Here is an 18,662-nt window from a genome sequence, read left to right as displayed (position 1 = left end):
ATTATTTATTTCAATAATCAATAATCCAAATGTAAAAAAATACTTAAAATATAAAAAATAAAATGTAGATAAAACTAATAAGCAGAAATGAACAGGTGTGTGTGTGTATGTGTGTGTGCGCGCGCATGTTTTTCTAGCCTGATGAGGACTTAAACATGAATGCACATAGATTCATGGGGACTCATGTCACTGTGGGAAACTAAATTGAGGCCCCCATGGGTACAATGGCTTATAAATCATAGAGAATCAGTTCTTTTGAAAATGTAAAAATGCATAAAAAGAGATAGCCTAGTGTAGGGGGATAGACTATATAATTTGTACATTATAAAAACCATTACGTCTATGGCGACGAGTCCCCAGAAAGATAGCGCACCAGACGCGCGCGCAGATAATGTGACAAAACTCACTTAATCTCATGCAAATATACATTTTTATTGAGGGAAATGGACCCCAAAGACATATGGGTTATAAAGAAGGTGAACATCAGTGTTATATTTTACAAGCTCATGAGGTTGAAACAGAATCAAATAATATAATAAAACACAGCTGGGATGTATATTAGTAACGCAAATCACTAAAGAATGTACATTTGGGAGAAGCCACTTTTTCTGTTAAAGCTGTTCAAGCAACGCGCATGTCTGAGAACGCGCGTCTGCGCAGTGGGTGTACACACACACACACACACACACACACACACACACACAGTCCAATAGAATAGATAGAATATTTGTACACATTTACTATTTATTTTTTTGATGGTAACATTACCCGTGCCACAAAAACTTCGGCTCAGGGACTTAGATATAACTGGAAATATAGCACGTTATCTGCCCTTCCTTCGGAGAGTTATAAAGTTAAGTTTTAGGTTTTATCAGCTTATCTGCTGCCATCCCTTTAGATACCGGTAATTAAAAATTGTAACCATGTAGGCTGCTATTTCAAAGTCTATCTGCCCAGGCATAATTTTAGTCTATTTTCGACCTCACAGTTTGTCCTCTTTGATTGCTAGGCTATTCCAGTCCAATGATACAAATAATAATATTATGTTTTTTTAAAGTTTGCCCATTCCATTAAGATTCCAAAAATGATTTTTGCAACACGGAAACTCCAACCCTAATATTGTAGTTGATACACAGTTCGGAGATCCAATGAAAAAGTCAAACAGCGTGTGATGCCAGGGAGGGTTGTGCTTTAAACGCTGAAGGGAAGACGTGCATATCGAAAGTGCCTCAGTCTGCGAAAGACTTGATAGACTGACCTTCCTATAATCTAAAGGGTAAGTTCAAATACCTTACATTCCTCGAATGTTAGCTGTTTTGTGTGTAAATTATAGGCTACTTGTGTGTCGTGAGTATTTGTTGCATAAAGCTCGCTCACCAGTTATGCTAAGGGTTATGTCCTAAACTAAGTCGTATTGTGTCTTGTAAACACGCTACCCCGTCACATTAAATAAATAATTTAACACGTTTATGCGCGTTTTGTGTTTCTGTATCCCGCGACTCGTTTTCAGTCGTAAAATCGACTTACATATGTTCTCCTATATTTCTGTGAACTCTTCGTAATCACTTTGGCTTGGGATTCAAAGGTTGTTCTTTTGTCGCTAATCTTAGTCATGCAATGTATACCATACTTTAAAGTGTGGTTTACTGTATATCAAATGTCACCTCAAAGTACTTGAGAAGGTTTCTTAAAGATTTTACAGGGAAATAGGACGGTCGTTTAGAGGACATTTCACAGTAGGTTTGCCAGTTTCCTTGAACTGAAGCCAATTAAGCAGTCTGTCATTGTGACCTCAACCTCGTGCTTTAAACCCTATAATAATTTATTAAAAACTGTGAATAGTCTTGAATCTGGCTGGCTGTACATTAGCTCCGTACAGCACCTGAATACCTGTCTAGTTTAGTGTGGAAGAGTGCCCCTCGTGTCTGTTATCATACAAGATGACAGATAATAACACATGGCTCTGTTCCAGGTAAAAAATTTCATGTTTGACCTTTGAGGGACATGAACTGTGGATTAACCTGCCAGCGCCTTAGTTTAAAAGAGCAGCACTGACATTGAATCTGACAACAGATTATAATTGCTGAGCTGTTTAAGTGCAAACAGACCAAAGTCTCTGATGACCTGTTCCCACACAGTTATTCTGTAGATTGAACCCGTCTGGACTACGGGTCTCATACGGGACCATGGGGGACTAGAGTAGTCAATGGCTGCCGAGATCTGCTTATCTACTAACATTCTTTCAAATATCTTCCTTTGTATTCAGCAGAAGAAAGACAATTCATACAGGTTTTGAACAATTTGAAAGTGAGTAAATGGGTGAACTATAATTTTAATAAGCCTATACTTTTTATATTGTAATGTATACTATACTGTTATAAAGTAGTATTATACATTATTCTACTGTTATTCTATTTATATACTACTCTTATACTAATATATAACAGAAAAGATTACTAATAATGAATACAAGGAGTACAGTTGGTGTGTGCTAGACTGGGTAAACCCAACCTAATCTGCCAGCGATTTGATTTCGCCCTCCAACTCAGTCTGGAAACCTGTACATTCATTTCTGCTGCTTCAGTTACACTTTTGCGGGAACCAATCACAGACTGGCTCATCCACCTGAAACGCTATTGGCGGGTTTAATACGATGACAGATAGAGAAATGATGGGTCGTTGCCCATTGATTGGTTGAAGGTCTATCCAATTGCGTACAGAGTCAATCAAATAATGCTCGTTTATCACGCCTCTTGTGCAGTAGAAAATACAGAGCAGACTCCCCGGACCAATGTTCAATTTTAAATTGAGCTTGGTCTGGTGATAGCCAGACAATCCTGGTAGTTTATGCCCCATAAAATGTTGTATGAATGGTATTGAGTGTATTTATTGCGAGTAAATAGCCAGACTGAACTGGTTAAATGGCATAGTTGAAGAGCAGGGCTTTGAGCTGTCACGACTCACTTTACTACATTGGCTTTTGGCATTAGTTTTGTACATGATTTCCTTCCTTCTAGAAACAGCACTGTGTAACAACATTTTGAGGGAAAGAGGGCAACGGTTGCAGAACAGCATTAGTTTTATGCTTTGATGTTCGGAGATCATTGATTTTTCCACCAGCTTGGTAATGCCCAGGTCACATCAGATTTCTACTTGTACCATATAGAAGATATTCATTCATTTTAAGGTCACTTTGTTACAGCTGTGGTGTTTAGTTCTAGATAATATGTCTACTATTGACCATTTAAAGCGCACTTATTTAAATGTTTTAATGTTTAAGATAAATGAAAATGATTTACAGATATACTGTACATATATTTACATTTACATTTAATCATTTAGCAGACGCTTTTATCAAAAGCGACTTACAAAAAAAAGGGGAGAGCAATAGAAGCAACGAAACAAACAAGGCCAACAACCTGTAAGAGCTGTAAGAAGTCTCAATTAATTAGCACAGTACACAATTTTTTATTTTTATTTTTTATTTTTTATAGCCATCTACAATAGCCACCTACAACAAAAACTCACGTACGTAAAATACAGAACACTGGATTTTGATAGCGATGATAACAACCCATTAGGACTAAGGCTGTTGCCCCAATTGTTGTCGTTAATGCAGATTCAGTGGCCCAATGGGTTGGTTTTGTATGGCATTCTAGCTAAACGCGCAGCAATAGCCATCTACAACAAAAACTCACGTACGCAAAATACAGAACACTGGATATATTCAGAAGCTTAACACACGTGTCTGCAGGAGGTAGAGATTTGATCTGTCCCGAAATATATTTTATAAAAATATATGCCCTCTTTACATGATTTAGAAATACATTTAAAAAGACGTCCACATCAAGATCATCAAATACTTTACATTATAGCTACATTACACTATTGATATGGTTCCCAATCTTTTTCTGCCAGGCCCCCATTTTGTTGAGAAAACTATTTTCAAGCTCCCTACATGCACCCAAATAAAGACAATCTCAGACATGACTTTGCTTGCAAAATCCTAAAGGGTTTATTTGAAACATTGTAAAAAAAAATTTTTTTAAATACTGTACTACACCTCACCTTCTCATAACTCACCTTCAACAAGCTTCTCTTTGTGTGATGCGAAGTTTCTAAGGCTATGTTCCCACTGTTAGTACAAATCAAATTCAAATCTGATTGAATCTAATTTAAAATTATTGACTGTTCACACTGTGTATTGCAACGGTTCAGATCCAATTTGTGTCTCCTGTGCCGCTCTTTCGTTTCTGAAATATCTGCATTGGTTTCTATGGCAGTGACATTGTGCTGCTAGCCAGAAACAACAACGACCGCAACATGAAGAGGTTTGCAATACAGATGTTTTCTTAATACAGTCTGAGGACTGCAGCTTCAGGCCAACAGTCTTTTTTTGTTTTTTTGGCAAGTGATACGATGCTAACGATTACAATTAAAACGACAGTTAAGAACAATAGGTAGGTATGGGAAGGTCTAAACATGATAGAACGTGTATGTGTTCTTAGAATGAACACAAAACGACAAACTTTGGTGTTTATGGAAACACACCCCATAAGAAACAGAAAAGTATTCTTGCAAATCTCGTTGCCTCCAATGAAATAAGTCGTTCGGGCACACTTTCTGTTTGCCGGGGTCTTCTTAGTGGATGTACTGTGCGTCTGTTTGAAGGGGATAAAGATAGAGAAATGGGTAAAGTCCGTAACCGTGGCTATAGTGTTGGGGTCAGGTGCATGTCATTAAGTTTTGACGCAAATCGATCAGAGGGTCAAATCCGCCTTTTGCCACACTCTCTAACCGAGAAACACTTATTAATAAACACGTTAGATGCTTTATTTCCACTTTTCTAATATTTTCTCAATTCTTTTTGAAAATAAATGCCTTTCCGATCTGATATGTGATGGGAAAAGGGAGTAGAGAGAGTGTGGCAAAAGGCAGATTCGAACCTCTGATCTATTTGCGTCAACTTGATGACATGAGCCTTACCCCTACACTATAGCCATGGTTACAGATTTGACCCATTTCTCTGTCTTTATCCCCGTCAAATGTTACTATCGATATAGCCTCTGATTTCTTACGGTACAACTCATCTGACGCCAGCATACATTCTTCCTCTTCTTCCCCTCAGTTGTAGATTAGGATATTATTCAGTCTTATTATGCCGCTTTCATCGTCGCTCAGATCATCTCTACAGCCGGCCAGAGCGCTGCATAAATAATTAGCCACACCTCCCTTGAAGGGCGGGGCAATAACAAAAGCCAGTATGGAAATACACACAGACAAAACAAGGCGATTTCAACCTCAAAATGTACGCTTTTAAATATACCATTAATGCCATCTCAAACACAGAGAGGTTTCTTCGTGATTTCAACTAACAGATTCTGCAAAAAAGCGAAAATCACATAATTTGCTCGAAAGTAGAGCTGCCGACTTGTGTCCCTGGTTTCCGTGAAGGGTCACATATCAGAGTGAAACGGCCTCTGAAATTAGAAAAAATGTAGGACGGGGCTTGATTTTGTCCATTAGGAATAGATTGGATCGTTGGAAGTTGGGCGTTGCTAACAAATTCGAGGCAGATTTGAATGCCAGTTTGCGCTCAGTTGTGGAGGATCAGAAACGATAGCCACAGCACATGACCAGGAGAGAAGAGAAGTTGCTTCGAGGGGGAAGGGGAGGTTAATGTATTTGATTATTTAGATACATTTATTTTTTTAAATTAATAAAGTGCACAGATAAATCATTTACAGTAAACACTACAATATTACATATAAAAATACAAATTGTAAAATTTTATTTCATGCTTTAAGGGTAGGTTTAGTGTGGGATATGCGATCACATCTGATAGTTTTGAGTTTGAGGTAGATTCATCATCTGCTTTACATTTACCTGCCACCGGCAGTCCTGTTATTGCACAACCGATAACAGATTGCTCAAGTGGGTACTGCGAGACATCTTGAGGTAATAAAAGATGACATTGTTCAATCATTTATTATGTGGCTGGTAGCTGCATAATAAGCTGGATAATTTCACTTGTATCACCCTGAAGAGGTTTCTTTTGCATAACAATCTTCTGACTATACACTATTCCTTAGCATTGCAGCAGCACAGAGGTCTAAGAGGTCTAAAGTGTGGCTACACTTTATAAAAGTAGATGGTGAGTTAGCAAAATGCAACATATGCGATAAGAGTATTGCAACCAAAGGCGACGGTGTACTCACATTAGGCGCTCTGAACTCTGCCCAAGTGCGCTTGAGCCCCAAAGCCCGGTTCGTTCGACAAGTGTGTGCGCTCCGTTCCGTGCCCTGGCGCGGTTAGTTTTGCTGGTCCTAGCCCGCTTTGAAGAGGTGAGCCAGAGCGCGATTCGGTTGGGCCAGAGCGCAGTTCGGTTGGGCCAGAACATGGTTCGGTTGGGCTCGAGCGTGGTTCGCACCCTGGTTAGCACCTTATTGATTAATATAAATTGCAGTTTGCGAGTAAAGATGTAAATTCGTCCATCAAAGTAAGCTACCTCCGTAATAATCTTTTGATATGTGCAGTGCAGTCAAGACAAACAAAAACGCTGCGCGGCATAAATGATAAATCTATTAGGCAGTCTATTGGTGAAAGCGCTTTTCTTCTGTTCTTCTTCAAAACAAAAAGTTGAATCATGAAAGACGTAAGCGTGCGGCCAGGTGCGTTAAGTCAAGTGTGAGTGCAGGCCAGCGGAGGAGAAGGGAGGGGGACAATCGTGCTCGGGGAAATACTTGACAGATAAGTGTAATTTCGCTACTTAAACTGAATGCATCCCCATAACATTGACTATTACTTTATGTATGTTAGCTTGTGCTGCTAGTCGGTTGCATATGGTATCGAAAAAAGTATTGTTAGGAACCGGTATCGAAATTGGCACTGGATCGAAAGATTTTGAACAATACACAACCCTAGAGCTCTGATATAATGATTAATGTAGTACACTTGTGAGTTTGGGGGCATTCATGGACTATCCCCTGTATAACATTTACTCATCAATACAGCCTGTATTGATGAGTAAATGTTGCAAAGATGATGCAAAATCTGCTCTACATTCTTCACATCCGCTCTACATTTCACAAAAATGTATGGGGGCATTCAGGGACATCCCCTGTACTGATGAGTAAATGTTGCAAAATGTATCTGCTTTACATTAATCACATCTGTTCTACATTTCTGGTTTGAGTTTGCAGTTATGTCAAATGGATTTTTGTTTTTTCCCTCTTTGTTTAAAACCCTTTTCTAATGAAGGCCAAATGGGAACTTAAGGATTTCCCTATAATTCTTAAATAGTTTTCACTTTCACTTTCATTTTAAGCTTTCCTTATCCAGAAGTGCTGTCCAGGATGGATTATGAGATGATGCAATCATGAGATCATGTATGATTCTAGTTCACAGTTTTCATGATGACTTTCATATTAAGCTTTTTTGAAGCTTTTAAGGGTTTTACATCAAAGATTTGAATGATAAAAAAATTTGTCTAATTCTTTTCCCAGCGCTGATTTGGAGTCCAGATTCAGGGACACAAAGAAGAGGCTGTTGAATTTTACTCTTTAAAGCAGGTACTAATATTCATTTTACAGTATGTGTTTTTATTTAGTGTATTATTGTTTTATTATAGTGTATTATATAGTATTATTGATAACAATAAATCACAAAAAAAAACTTTTTCTATCACTCTCTTTCGAAGTGCAAAAATGTCATTGACACGTGAACAATTTTATAATAAAGCGATCAGGCCAAATTTGGCTCGCTTTTCATCGATGGTCAAAGTGAGAGATATCATGCCTCACCTGTCATGCCTCACACAAACCGATAGGGTAAGCAGGATCACATTAAGCTCAAATAACATCATAACTATACCCAGATATGCAAGAGTGAAAAGCACAGTTAGTCAAATTGTTTTTGTTTACTATTTTATATTTTGCAGGAAGAGATCGAAGCTAAGAGAGATATGTCTGGAAACTTCATTGCTATGCAGACACTTCTGGACAATTTACGCAGACGAGAGAACTGGCCTGAGGAGTTCATCAAGGCACTGATGAACTGTGAACATAGGGAACTGGCTGATGAGATGAGCACTGCTTATGACAGGATCAGGGGAATCACAAGTAAGAGCCATCTTGCTTGTGTTCAAAGCAAATTATAAAAAGGGAGGGACATTATTTAAGAGTACCTTTTTTCTTTATGTTTTGTTTATAGATAATACAGCTGCTTCAGCTGCTCCTGTGCCCAGACCTGCACCTACTCCAGCGCCTTCTTATTCTTCTGCTGGTGCCACAGCAACCGTAATCCAAGCAACAATTCATACTGTCCCAGCGACCACTTCTCCTTTGCTGATTCCACCTGCAGGGGAGGTCCCAGCACATTCAAACGCCCCTTCCATCATGGCAGCCCCAGAACCATCTCCTGCTCCTGTTCTCAAAGTTCCAGAGACACAGCAAGTGCAGGAACTTCCTACTCCAGTTCAAGCACCTTCTCTTGAACCAGTATCCCAAGTTGAAATTGCTCCTTCTCAAGCACCTCCCCCTGCTGTAGTCTCCAAGGTCCCAACCCACACTGGGCCAGCTGAGAACAAAACACATGTTTTAGATACTCCAGATGGATTGGCTTTAGCAGACCAAACCACCACCTCATCAACTGGTGGAACTCCCCTCTCCACCTCAAGTGCTCAACCATCCTCCTCAAACACTTCTCAAATTCAAATTACACAGCCTTGCACCACTTTCCAGAGTTCTCATATCCAGGTGCCAATCCCAGTCAAGGACACTTCCACCTCTGAGAAGCTCCCTGTCCAAGACACTAATCCCCCTTTGAAAAAGGGAACAATTCAGGGGCCTACAGAGATTTCTGACCCAACTGCAAATGAGGTAATACTTAAACCAAAGCACTTCATTGTTGGTTTTTAGGCAAAGCTTAAGTTTGTTTTCTTAAATTTCGTACATTTGTTTTCAAGTTGTTGTTAATCTGTCACATTCTGTGGTTTAATCTTGTTTTCTCTGCAGCTTGTTCAGAGGAACAACACTGTTGGATTACCAGTTTTGAATAGCCAAACAAATTCAACTATAACAGGTCAGGCAACATCATCTGCACCTACTGAGGGTGTTATGCACTCTCCCTCTTCCATCGACCAGGAATATTTCAGCAAACCTGGCATCCTTCAGCCAGAACCACAACAGAACAGAGCAGAGACTCTTCCTGTCTTGCCAGAAGATCCTTGCTCAGTGGTTTCAGATGAATTGGAGATCAGCAGAGAAACAGAATGTTCGACAGAGCTTTCTAATATTCCTCCTCCCTTGACTCCTAACCAGCCTGAGGAAGACCACTATGAATCTGTCTTTGAGAGTCAGACACTGACCAATTTAATCCAGTATGCTGAACAGGCACCTGCTGAAAATTTAAATGGTCAGCCACCAAGCATGCTGCAACATAGCAGAGTCATCTCTGAGGACCAGCATACCCTGAACCATGTTGGGACAGAAAATATAGTTCCTCTCAGTGATCCATCTGGGCATGATTCAGAGGCATCAGACTGTAAGAAGTCAGCCACCATCAACTACCAAGAGCAAGAATCTAATGCTAGGCCGGCAACTATACTACAGCCAGAGCAGAGAGAAGAGGGCCGTCCAGAGTTATTCAGGATAAACAACTTCCAACTCATTGCTGCTGCTGCTACTGGGATCACTCTGTCTGTTTTCCTGGCCTGGAAGCTCAAGCATTAACCGAAAAGGTCTTAAAAGGATAGTTCACCACAAAATGAAAATTTGTCATTATGTACTCGCCCACATGTTTCATGGAACCCTTTTTGTTTTTTTAAATTAAACTTAAGGAACTTAAGCAGACTGCCCAGGCTGCTCTTTCCCACAGAACAAGAGTGGACACTAACAGCTAGTTTAGAAAAGGACAAAATGTACCATAAAAGTAGTCCATATGATCCGTATGTACACTACCAATTATTTTAAAGCCAAAACAGACTGAAATTTTAGTTACTTACTGAATATTCCCCTCTCCTAAATAACCTCTGTCACCAAAGTCTTTTGTTGCTTTTTCCTTATGTATTTATTTCCATGTGTGTGGGCAGTTGTGGTTAGAGAGTTGGACTTGTAACCCCTTGTTACGAGTTTGATTCTCAATATCGGCAGGAACATCTGAGGTGCACTAACTCCCAATCGCTCCCCAGGCACTGCAGTGTATGCTTAACGTGTGTGTGTCTTCAGTTTGCAATGTGTGTGTGTTCACTAGTCACTGCTACTAATATCTGTGCACTATGGACGAATTCCAAGTATGGGTTGCTTTGGGCTTATATATAATCCGGTTTTCCATGTGCCTTATACATGTCTTGCATGCCAGGACTGATAATGGATTTGACTGCCGTTGCACCTGTAAAATCAGATTCACTGCTAATAAATGGAGTGTCATGTACTTTTTTGTAGACCTAGTCTAGCCTAATTTGGAAAACCTAGCTTGACATGAATTACACTTTTAAACATTGCCAATTGCAAGAATATATCTTGTGTGTGACAGAGAGACTCTATTTATTAGAAAATGCTTGAGCAACTGCTCCAAATGAGTTATGTAGTAGACTGTACAATTGCTTCAACCCTCTCCGCTAGCCCCTCATAGAAGATTCTGCAGCAGTGTATGTTATCAAACTTGTTTCTTATGTATCCTCAATCACCAACATCTTAGTGAACTGTATCTCATCACTGTCCTGTAATTTCAGGGCAGTTTGACCTCTATGAAACTTTGTATTTTACGGAAACAATTAAAGCATACACACATACACACAGGATGCATTCCACCGTTGACAATAATTAAATGTTTTGCAGCAGGACAGGAAATGTGGGGAGGTTAAAGGGGACTATGTCCAGGGAATGAATTTCAAGGGTGGGACAGTTCTAGTTCAATGTAATAGCCTCCAAACATGTAAATTTCATACATAAATCTAATAGGATTTTCTGCATCTATGGTTTAAAAATATACAATATGTCCCCAACTAGGGTCCCCCCTGTAAATCTCTCCCATTTCCATCACTGGCTCTAAGAGGTACGTATAGCGGAGTAACTGTTAAGATGGATAAAGCTAAATTCAAATACAACCAAGTGCCTAATGTGGAGGAGAAAACGTTGGGTGTATATTACAGCCCTGATATATATGGTCTATGTCTGAAACAGTCCCCAGATGCATTTATCTTATTTTATTCAAGGTATATATATTTTTTCAGGGTACATTCTCTGGCATTCAAACTCATGTTCTTCTATGGGGTTGCTAGCGCCTTGCTATCTTTTGAGCTGGAAAGTGTGATTCATGCTATTAGCATCAAATTATCTGTGTAAGAGTAAACAGCATTATAATGTAAACATTGTGAATAACTCAGAATGAACGGAGTACACTTTAATGCCCGGTTTCACAGACAAAGCTTAAGCTAGTCCAAGTCTAAAATGCATGTCCGAGCTGTTTTAAAGGGGTGGTTGCATGCGATTACACTTTTCTAATTTTAGTTAGTGTGTAATGTTGCTGCATGAGCATAAACAGTATCTGCAAAGTTACAGCGCTGAAAGTTTAATGGAAACAGAGATATTGTGTTTTAAAGTTAAGGCAGTTTATTGCCTACAAAAACGGCCGGTTTGGACTACAACAAGCTTCTTCCTGGGTTGGTGACATCATAAACCCTTGCTAGTCACCGCCATCTAACCAATCTAAGACCACTGCGTTTTTCAGAGGGATGGGCTTCATAGAAGCAGGAAGCAAACGAGTCGCTCAAAGGATAGTGGAAACTGGTGTGGAATAAAGGTCAAATATAAGAAAAATACAGCATTTAAAAAAAAATTATTAAGACATGTTATACTGCACCCCATAAACACAACCACGCCTAGAAAAAAAACACGGAACCACCCCTTTAACTGAAAGAAACTTGCACTGACATGTCTTAAAATATGTAAGACTGCCATTGTTTTGTCTTAAGATGCACACTAGAAATGTATTTTTTTTTTCTACGGCACATTTATAAAAGCTACTTAAATGTTCTAATTTAACTAAGGCTTAATCCTGTCTCATTCTGAGCCCTGTCTGTGAAACCAGGGGCTAGTTGCATAACTTAGCCACTATTAAGACTGTGTCTTAAGCACTAATTTGTCCAGCTAGCAATTAGTCAAAATGTAATCAGTCTTACTTTTCTAATTCAAATTGAATTGATCTACCATTTTATGTAACTGATTTTAAAAAGTTAGGACCAGTCTTAAAGACAAACATTAGATGACTTACTTTTAAGACTTACGTTAGTCTAAGTGGTTTATGCAACCGGCCCCAGGCCTAAATGTAATATTTTAATCAGCAACTGCACTTTTATCTACACTTTTTAATATAAAGTTTAGACGTATGATCGAACATGATTTTAAACACTGTATGCGGTAATTGTTACTGATCTTTAATTAATTATTATCTGGGACTTTCTTTTTTGCTATACTGTATTTCCGAGGAATTATTTATACTTCGGCTAAACTATTTTGCTTTTTGTGTACTGCTCATTCGTAATCATGTACAGTCTTAATGATTTCCAGGAATGTTTCTGAATTCTGAAATAAAATGTCTTACCTTGTGTCTTTTTGGTCAGTCATAGCATAAAAGACCCAATGCTGATGCATGTAGTGTTGTATGTGAAGCGCGCCATCTGCGGGTGATGAAGACAACGTGATCGCCAATGAGGACTGAGAGAACTTGATTGGCTCGCTGCGATTTCAGTTGACAGGGAGAAGCGCATTCATTGGTGACTCGAGTAACTGCTTGTGTTGTAAACACAGCGACGTAAACATTTTCTATATAAATCTAAATAAGAAATACTGACAATGCATTTATATTTGTTAACGTTGGTTTTTCTGCTTGACAATCGATGTAGAGATTTTTGTTAAACTACATAATGGAGCTGAACGGCTTTCACTGTGACGGCGAGGGATGTGCGGAGGAGCAAGAGGAAGAATCTACAGCGCTCAGGCTGCCTCGATCAAAGACGGAGACGTCATGTAGCATAATTGCTACACCGGGTGCAGACAATGCAGCGGCCGGTGGCAGTGCACTCAGAGAGCAGCAGATGTCAAAATCGACACCGGCGATGCTGAGGCTCGATTCGCTGAAAAAGAACAGGCCGCGTAGGTGAACCATCTTGTTATGGCTGTAGGTAACGGAGTTAACGGAGCTCATGCTCACATCATAGGGATTCAAATGACGAATCTAAATAAAATAAAAACCAGTAGTCAAATATTTTATATCCACGTTTGTCAATTTTGTACGCCCAGGATTAACACCGATTAACTCCTGGTAAAAAAATGTAAATTGGAGGTTCCTGTTAATCTGCACAACATATATGCACTGTAAAATATATATTTTTTAACGGTGTATGATATGCAACAGTCCCGGAATTAAATATCGTTTAAATGATAGATGAGGTATAAATGTATTTAGAAATAAACGTAACACAATTCAGAATATTTCCGAATGGAATTAATAGTCTAATTTCCAGTTGATAAATTTAATAAGCAAATGATTCCTGATTTAGATTTTTTTTCCAGGTATTTTATATTGGACAATACGTGGTGTGTGAATATATATATATATATATATATATATATATATATATATATATATATATATATATATATATATATATATATATATATATATATCATGTTGTTTACACTAGATTCTGACCCGACCGACTGAATGTTGCAGCAGAAATCAAGATTCGTGCAATGATTTTCCAATTCTCTATTGTCCAATTTTGGTGAGCCTGTGCAAATTGTAGCCTCAGTTTTCTGTTCTTAGCTAACAGAAGTGGCACCTGGTGTGTTCTGCTGCTGGAGCCCATTTTCTTGAAGGTTTGATGTGTTCTGCATTCACAGATACTCTTCTGGATACCTCAGTTGTAACGTTATTTGAGTTACTGTTGTCTGGCCATTACTCTTCTGACCTCTGTCATCAACAAGGAATTTTTTCCCTCAGCCCTGCTGCTCACTGGATATTTTTTCTATTTCAGACCATTCTTTGTTAACCTTAGAGATGGTTGTGTGGGTGAAAATTCCAGTAAATCAAGCAGTTTATGAAATACTCAGATCAGCCCATCTGGCACCAACAACCATGCCACTTTAAAAATCACTTAAGTCACCACATAATTGGATGCTTATTGATTGCATCAATAACTAGATTGCACTAATAAGCAGTTGAACAGGTGTACCCAATACGGCTGGTGAGTGAATATGTATGCATGCATGCATGTGTGTGTGTGTGCATATATATGTGTGTGTGCCATCTCAAGCATTTTGATTTTCTCAAGTACAATTGGAGTCATTTTTGATAACCTATAATCTAATATTTAATTCTATGCAGTAAAATTATTTTAAATGAGTAAAATTTACTCATTGTAGTGTTGACATCAAGTGCAACCATTCAACCCCGCCCAAGTGATTGTGCGAAGAACAAATATTTGATTTATGAGAAATATAAGTTTATTATTAACTATTTCAATTTATTTAAAAATAAGCTTAAACAAGCTTTTAGTTTTATTCTAGTTTACTTGCAGAAAATGTGTTTATAAAATGCACAAGGTACTCAAGTCACTTACCTGTCATTGGTCCACAGCTTTCCCATGGTTTGGCATGGACATTGGTGGCACATTGGTGAAGCTGGTCTACTTTGAGCCCAAAGACATTACAGCAGAAGAAGAACAGGAGGAGGTGGAGAGTCTGAAAAGCATCCGTCACTACCTCACCTCACACACCGCCTACGGCAAAACAGGTATTCGAGATGTCCACCTGGAGCTGACTGACCTGACCCTTTGGGGCCGCAAGGGCAGCCTGCACTTCATTCGCTTTCCCACGCATGAGCTGCCTGCCTTTCTGCAGATGGGCCGAGACAAGCACTTCTCCAGTCTGCACACCACCCTCTGTGCCACTGGAGGTGGTGCATTTAAATATGAGGATAACTTCCGTAAAGTATGTACAAGCTCACATTTGCTGTTATGTATCATTTCTATTAAAAAAAATAGAAATAGTTTTAGTAAATGTTTCACTGTGCTGTCTCTCTTATCTTAGATGGCCAATCTGCAGCTGTTGAAGCTGGATGAGCTGGACTGTCTGATAAAGGGGGTTCTGTACATTGACTCAGTGGTCTCAAGTGGTCTATCCGAATGTTACTATTTTGAGCACCCAACAGACCCTGAGCGTTGCGAGCAAAGGCCATACAACCTGGAGAACCCCTATCCTTTGCTGCTTGTCAACATTGGCTCAGGTGTCAGCATACTGGCTGTATACTCTAAAGACAACTACAAGCGTGTCACTGGAACCAGGTTGGTCATGGCTTTATAATATTGCATTCATTTCTTAATAACTCTTAAAACTAACAGCTTAACAAAATATACAAGGATTTTACTGTAACGCTATATGGTAATTTTTTCAGTCTTGGTGGTGGTACATTCCTTGGGCTGTGTTGTCTGTTAACTGGATGCTCCACCTTTGAAGAGGCATTGGCAATGGCCACTGAAGGGGAAAGTACACGTGTAGATAAACTAGTCAAGGACATCTACGGGGGTGACTATGAGCGATTTGGCTTGCCAGGATGGGCAGTTGCCTCCAGGTACAGGCATATACACTACAGTTCAAGTATTTATTTTTATTTTTTATGTTAAAGGGTTAGTTAATCCACAAATTAAGAAAATTAACGTCAATTACTCAAGCTCATGTCAAAAATACTTTTGTTCATCCAATCACACAAATGAAGATATTTGAAAATAAATTTGACAGATTTCTATCCCTCCATTAACAGACCATTCAACTACCACTTTGATGCGTCAAAAAGTTAATAAAGAGATTGTAAAACTGATCAATTTGATTTGAGCAGCTTAGTCCAAATTTTCTGAAGAGACTTGTTTGCTTAATATGATCAAGACATTGAATTTTGGCTTTTATTCACATAAAAATATTGATCTGCGAACATAAACAGAAGCTCAACCGGATTGCCAATAAAGTCTTTATTTTTAAGAGTGTGTACTACTGATACATGTATATGGCAAACAATTACAATTTAATTCCTTATATGATATAGACTAGGTAAACCCAGCCCGATTTGATTTCGCCCCGCAGCTCAGGCTGGAAACCTGTACATTGTTTTATCCTGCTTCTGTTACAAATTTGCGGGGACCAATCCCAAACTGGCCTATCCACATTGCGCGCTATTGGCGGGTTTAACACAATGACGGATAAATAAGTGATGGATCGTTGGTCTGATTGGTTGAAGGACTATCCAATTGCATACCGATCATTTGAACTATGCATGTTGATCATGCCTCTTGTGCAGTAATCATTTTAAAATGTTTCCATTATGACACATGTAAACAATTTAATCAATATAATGTATGTGTTTTGTAGTTTTGGGAACATGATGTGCAAGGAGAAGAGAAACTCGGTTTCGAAGGAGGATCTGGCTAGAGCAACACTTGTCACCATCACAAACAACATTGGCTCAATCACGCGCATGTGTGCACTTAATGAGGTACACATGTACATCCACACTGTCAATTGCTATTTTGTTGTCCTTGCCCTTGTCTGTCAGCCTCTTTACGGTGCTGCCCTTGTCTGTCAGCCTCTTTACGGTGCTGCCTTGTGAAATCTTGATCAAGCAGCATTGTACAGGGCTATGAGAGACCAGGGGCCAATCAGCTCATGGGAAACTCCTCTTAAAAGAATAGCATTTTCTGGATGAATGCTTATTACGAGTTTCTTCTATTTAGAACATTGAAAGAGTGGTGTTTGTTGGGAACTTTCTCCGAGTGAACACATTATCCATGAAGTTGCTCGCTTATGCTTTGGACTACTGGAGCAAAGGACAACTCAAAGCCCTATTCCTTCGACATGAGGTATGTGCGAGTTTGTATAATGCCTCCAAAAGCTCAAACGATATCTAAACAAATCACTTATAACCATTTTATTTTGTTTTTCAGGGATATTTTGGTGCGGTGGGTGCACTTTTGGAATTACCAAACCCATCCTGATCTGCTAATCAGTCTTAGTTCATATCTTTTACCAAAGGACATATTTATGCAAACAGACCAAAGTTGCCTTCAAATATCAGACCATGCTCTCAACTATAAAGACCATGCCCTGTTATCTACCACATACCAAAAAAATTCAGGTCAAACTATTAGGACAACTACATGGTAATACTAGTTCTAGTAATTGCTGCAAATGTCAAATATATTTGAACCTTTTCAACGTCTATGGTATGTCAAAAATAATAGCTGATAGGAGAATAAACCAAAAAAATATGATCTATAGCTTACACACAATGAGGTGTTATTTATAATACTGAAATGTGTCCACTATCATATACTGTGTTACTGTTAACTGTTATTGAATTGCATCAAGCAGCTGACAAGGGATTGAAACCTGTGTTGTTTGTGGTTATAAGTGACAGTAATCATTACACCGGTGTACTATAGGTTTCAATATTTTTGAGGAACAATCATCGTTTACTCAAAATCAAGCAGATGTTACTCAAGCACCTTTCTTTTTCATATATTCTTTATATGACTGATGCAATGTAAAATGCAAAACAGGCAAATATAATTGTTATGGAGGTTATTTTATGTAAAGTGAGTTCAGAATCAGAATTTCATGGATATACGCAGCTCATGTTGTGCAGTGTTGTGTTGCCTGACAGCATTTTGCATCAAAAAAATCTATTAAAGAGAAAGGGATCAGGCAAACCTTTGACATTATCAGGGAGGGGAACAAACAATTGTACACTATGGATAATTCTCTTCAAAGCTGAGAGTCTGTCTAATCTTTTTGTTTTATTTGTTGAAATAATTTTGGTTCTATGAAATGACAACAAAGCACATGTTGGTTTCGTGGCATGAAACAACACAAAACCAACATGTGCTCGGGTACCATCTCCAGTCTGTTGTATATTACTTGCTTGATTGTTCATGTCTGTGCAGGTAATAGGCAGTTTGTTCATACACCGGCAAATATTATGCCTTGTGTTTTGTTTGTTTAAAACATGAGAAACCGGTATTGTATTCTTCAACAAAACATCCTTTGTAACTTTTAATCCAAATAATTTTCCTTTTGTATTAAATAAAAGATGTCAATCTTAATATAATTTGTATTTTTTGTGCTTTTGATATGTAGAAGCATTTTAAAATCGAATCTTACTGTTAACACTTTACAAGCGAGCAATATATTTGTTACAGTATTTATTTGTTAACGTTAATTAAAAATTCAACTTTTCAATGTTAATGCTAGCTCAGATCAAACAAATAATATTTACACCTACAACTTTTGATTTAAATAATGTATTAGTAAAAGCTGAAACGAACATTAACCCAACCCTTTTGCGATCTTATGGACATTGTTGTCTTTTTCATTTTTTTGATAATTTAGCATTTTGTGTAATTTTTTGTTAATGCCAACTACTTACTTTTTGGCACTGGTGTGTATCTTTATTGCAATTTAACTATTTCACCCTCATTTTCTTTTATAAACATATTTTACACCAGTAACACAAAATTATTTCTCTCAGGACCTTTTATTTCCCAATCATTTTGACATTTTTTATTTTTACTATATTTTATCAGATGGTTTCAAAACACTCGCTTTATTCAT

General features: G+C 38.4%; 2 protein-coding genes across 3 annotated transcripts; both read left to right on the top strand.

Annotated features, from left to right (window-relative positions):
• The first annotated feature begins 1,173 nt into the window (after positions 1–1,173).
• mavs (mitochondrial antiviral signaling protein) lies at positions 1,174–12,607 on the top strand. Its single transcript, XM_067421557.1, has 6 exons — positions 1,174–1,276; positions 7,506–7,571; positions 7,700–7,829; positions 7,940–8,120; positions 8,212–8,879; positions 9,015–12,607. Exons 3-6 carry the CDS (start codon positions 7,707–7,709, stop codon positions 9,729–9,731), a joined length of 1,689 nt encoding a protein of 562 aa, XP_067277658.1. The 5' UTR covers positions 1,174–1,276; positions 7,506–7,571; positions 7,700–7,706; the 3' UTR covers positions 9,732–12,607.
• Positions 12,608–12,688: 81 nt separating this feature from the next.
• On the top strand, positions 12,689–18,159 carry pank2 (pantothenate kinase 2). 2 transcript variants are annotated; one of them, XM_067421558.1, is made up of 8 exons: positions 12,689–12,813; positions 12,905–13,154; positions 14,641–14,993; positions 15,093–15,346; positions 15,457–15,633; positions 16,425–16,548; positions 16,787–16,912; positions 16,997–18,159. In XM_067421558.1, the coding sequence occupies exons 2-8, from the start codon at positions 12,926–12,928 to the stop codon at positions 17,045–17,047; spliced, it is 1,314 nt and encodes a 437-aa protein (XP_067277659.1). In that variant the 5' UTR covers positions 12,689–12,813; positions 12,905–12,925; the 3' UTR covers positions 17,048–18,159. The 2 variants fall into 2 exon arrangements, with proteins under 2 accessions (XP_067277659.1, XP_067277661.1); XM_067421560.1 differs by having other exon boundaries at positions 12,758–12,775.
• The last annotated feature ends 503 nt before the right edge of the window (positions 18,160–18,662 follow it).

Source organism: Pseudorasbora parva, chromosome 17 (assembly GCF_024679245.1).
Source record: "Pseudorasbora parva isolate DD20220531a chromosome 17, ASM2467924v1, whole genome shotgun sequence".
Lineage (NCBI taxonomy): Eukaryota > Metazoa > Chordata > Actinopteri > Cypriniformes > Gobionidae > Pseudorasbora > Pseudorasbora parva.
This window is presented reverse-complemented; position numbering and strand designations above follow the sequence as displayed.

What these genes read in the sequence shown, in the direction of transcription:
- mavs (XM_067421557.1), top strand. Translation starts at nt 7,707, where the DNA reads ATGTCATTGACACGTGAACAATTTTATAATAAAGCGATCAGGCCAAAT. An exon ending in GCCTCACACAAACCGATAGG is followed by an intron (nt 7,830 to 7,939) that starts GTAAGCAGGATC and finishes TATATTTTGCAG; the next exon opens with GAAGAGATCGAAGCTAAGAG. An exon ending in CTGACCCAACTGCAAATGAG is followed by an intron (nt 8,880 to 9,014) that starts GTAATACTTAAA and finishes TTTTCTCTGCAG; the next exon opens with CTTGTTCAGAGGAACAACAC.
- pank2 (XM_067421558.1), top strand. Translation starts at nt 12,926, where the DNA reads ATGGAGCTGAACGGCTTTCACTGTGACGGCGAGGGATGTGCGGAGGAG. An exon ending in ATGAGGATAACTTCCGTAAA is followed by an intron (nt 14,994 to 15,092) that starts GTATGTACAAGC and finishes CTCTTATCTTAG; the next exon opens with ATGGCCAATCTGCAGCTGTT. An exon ending in GGATGGGCAGTTGCCTCCAG is followed by an intron (nt 15,634 to 16,424) that starts GTACAGGCATAT and finishes TGTGTTTTGTAG; the next exon opens with TTTTGGGAACATGATGTGCA.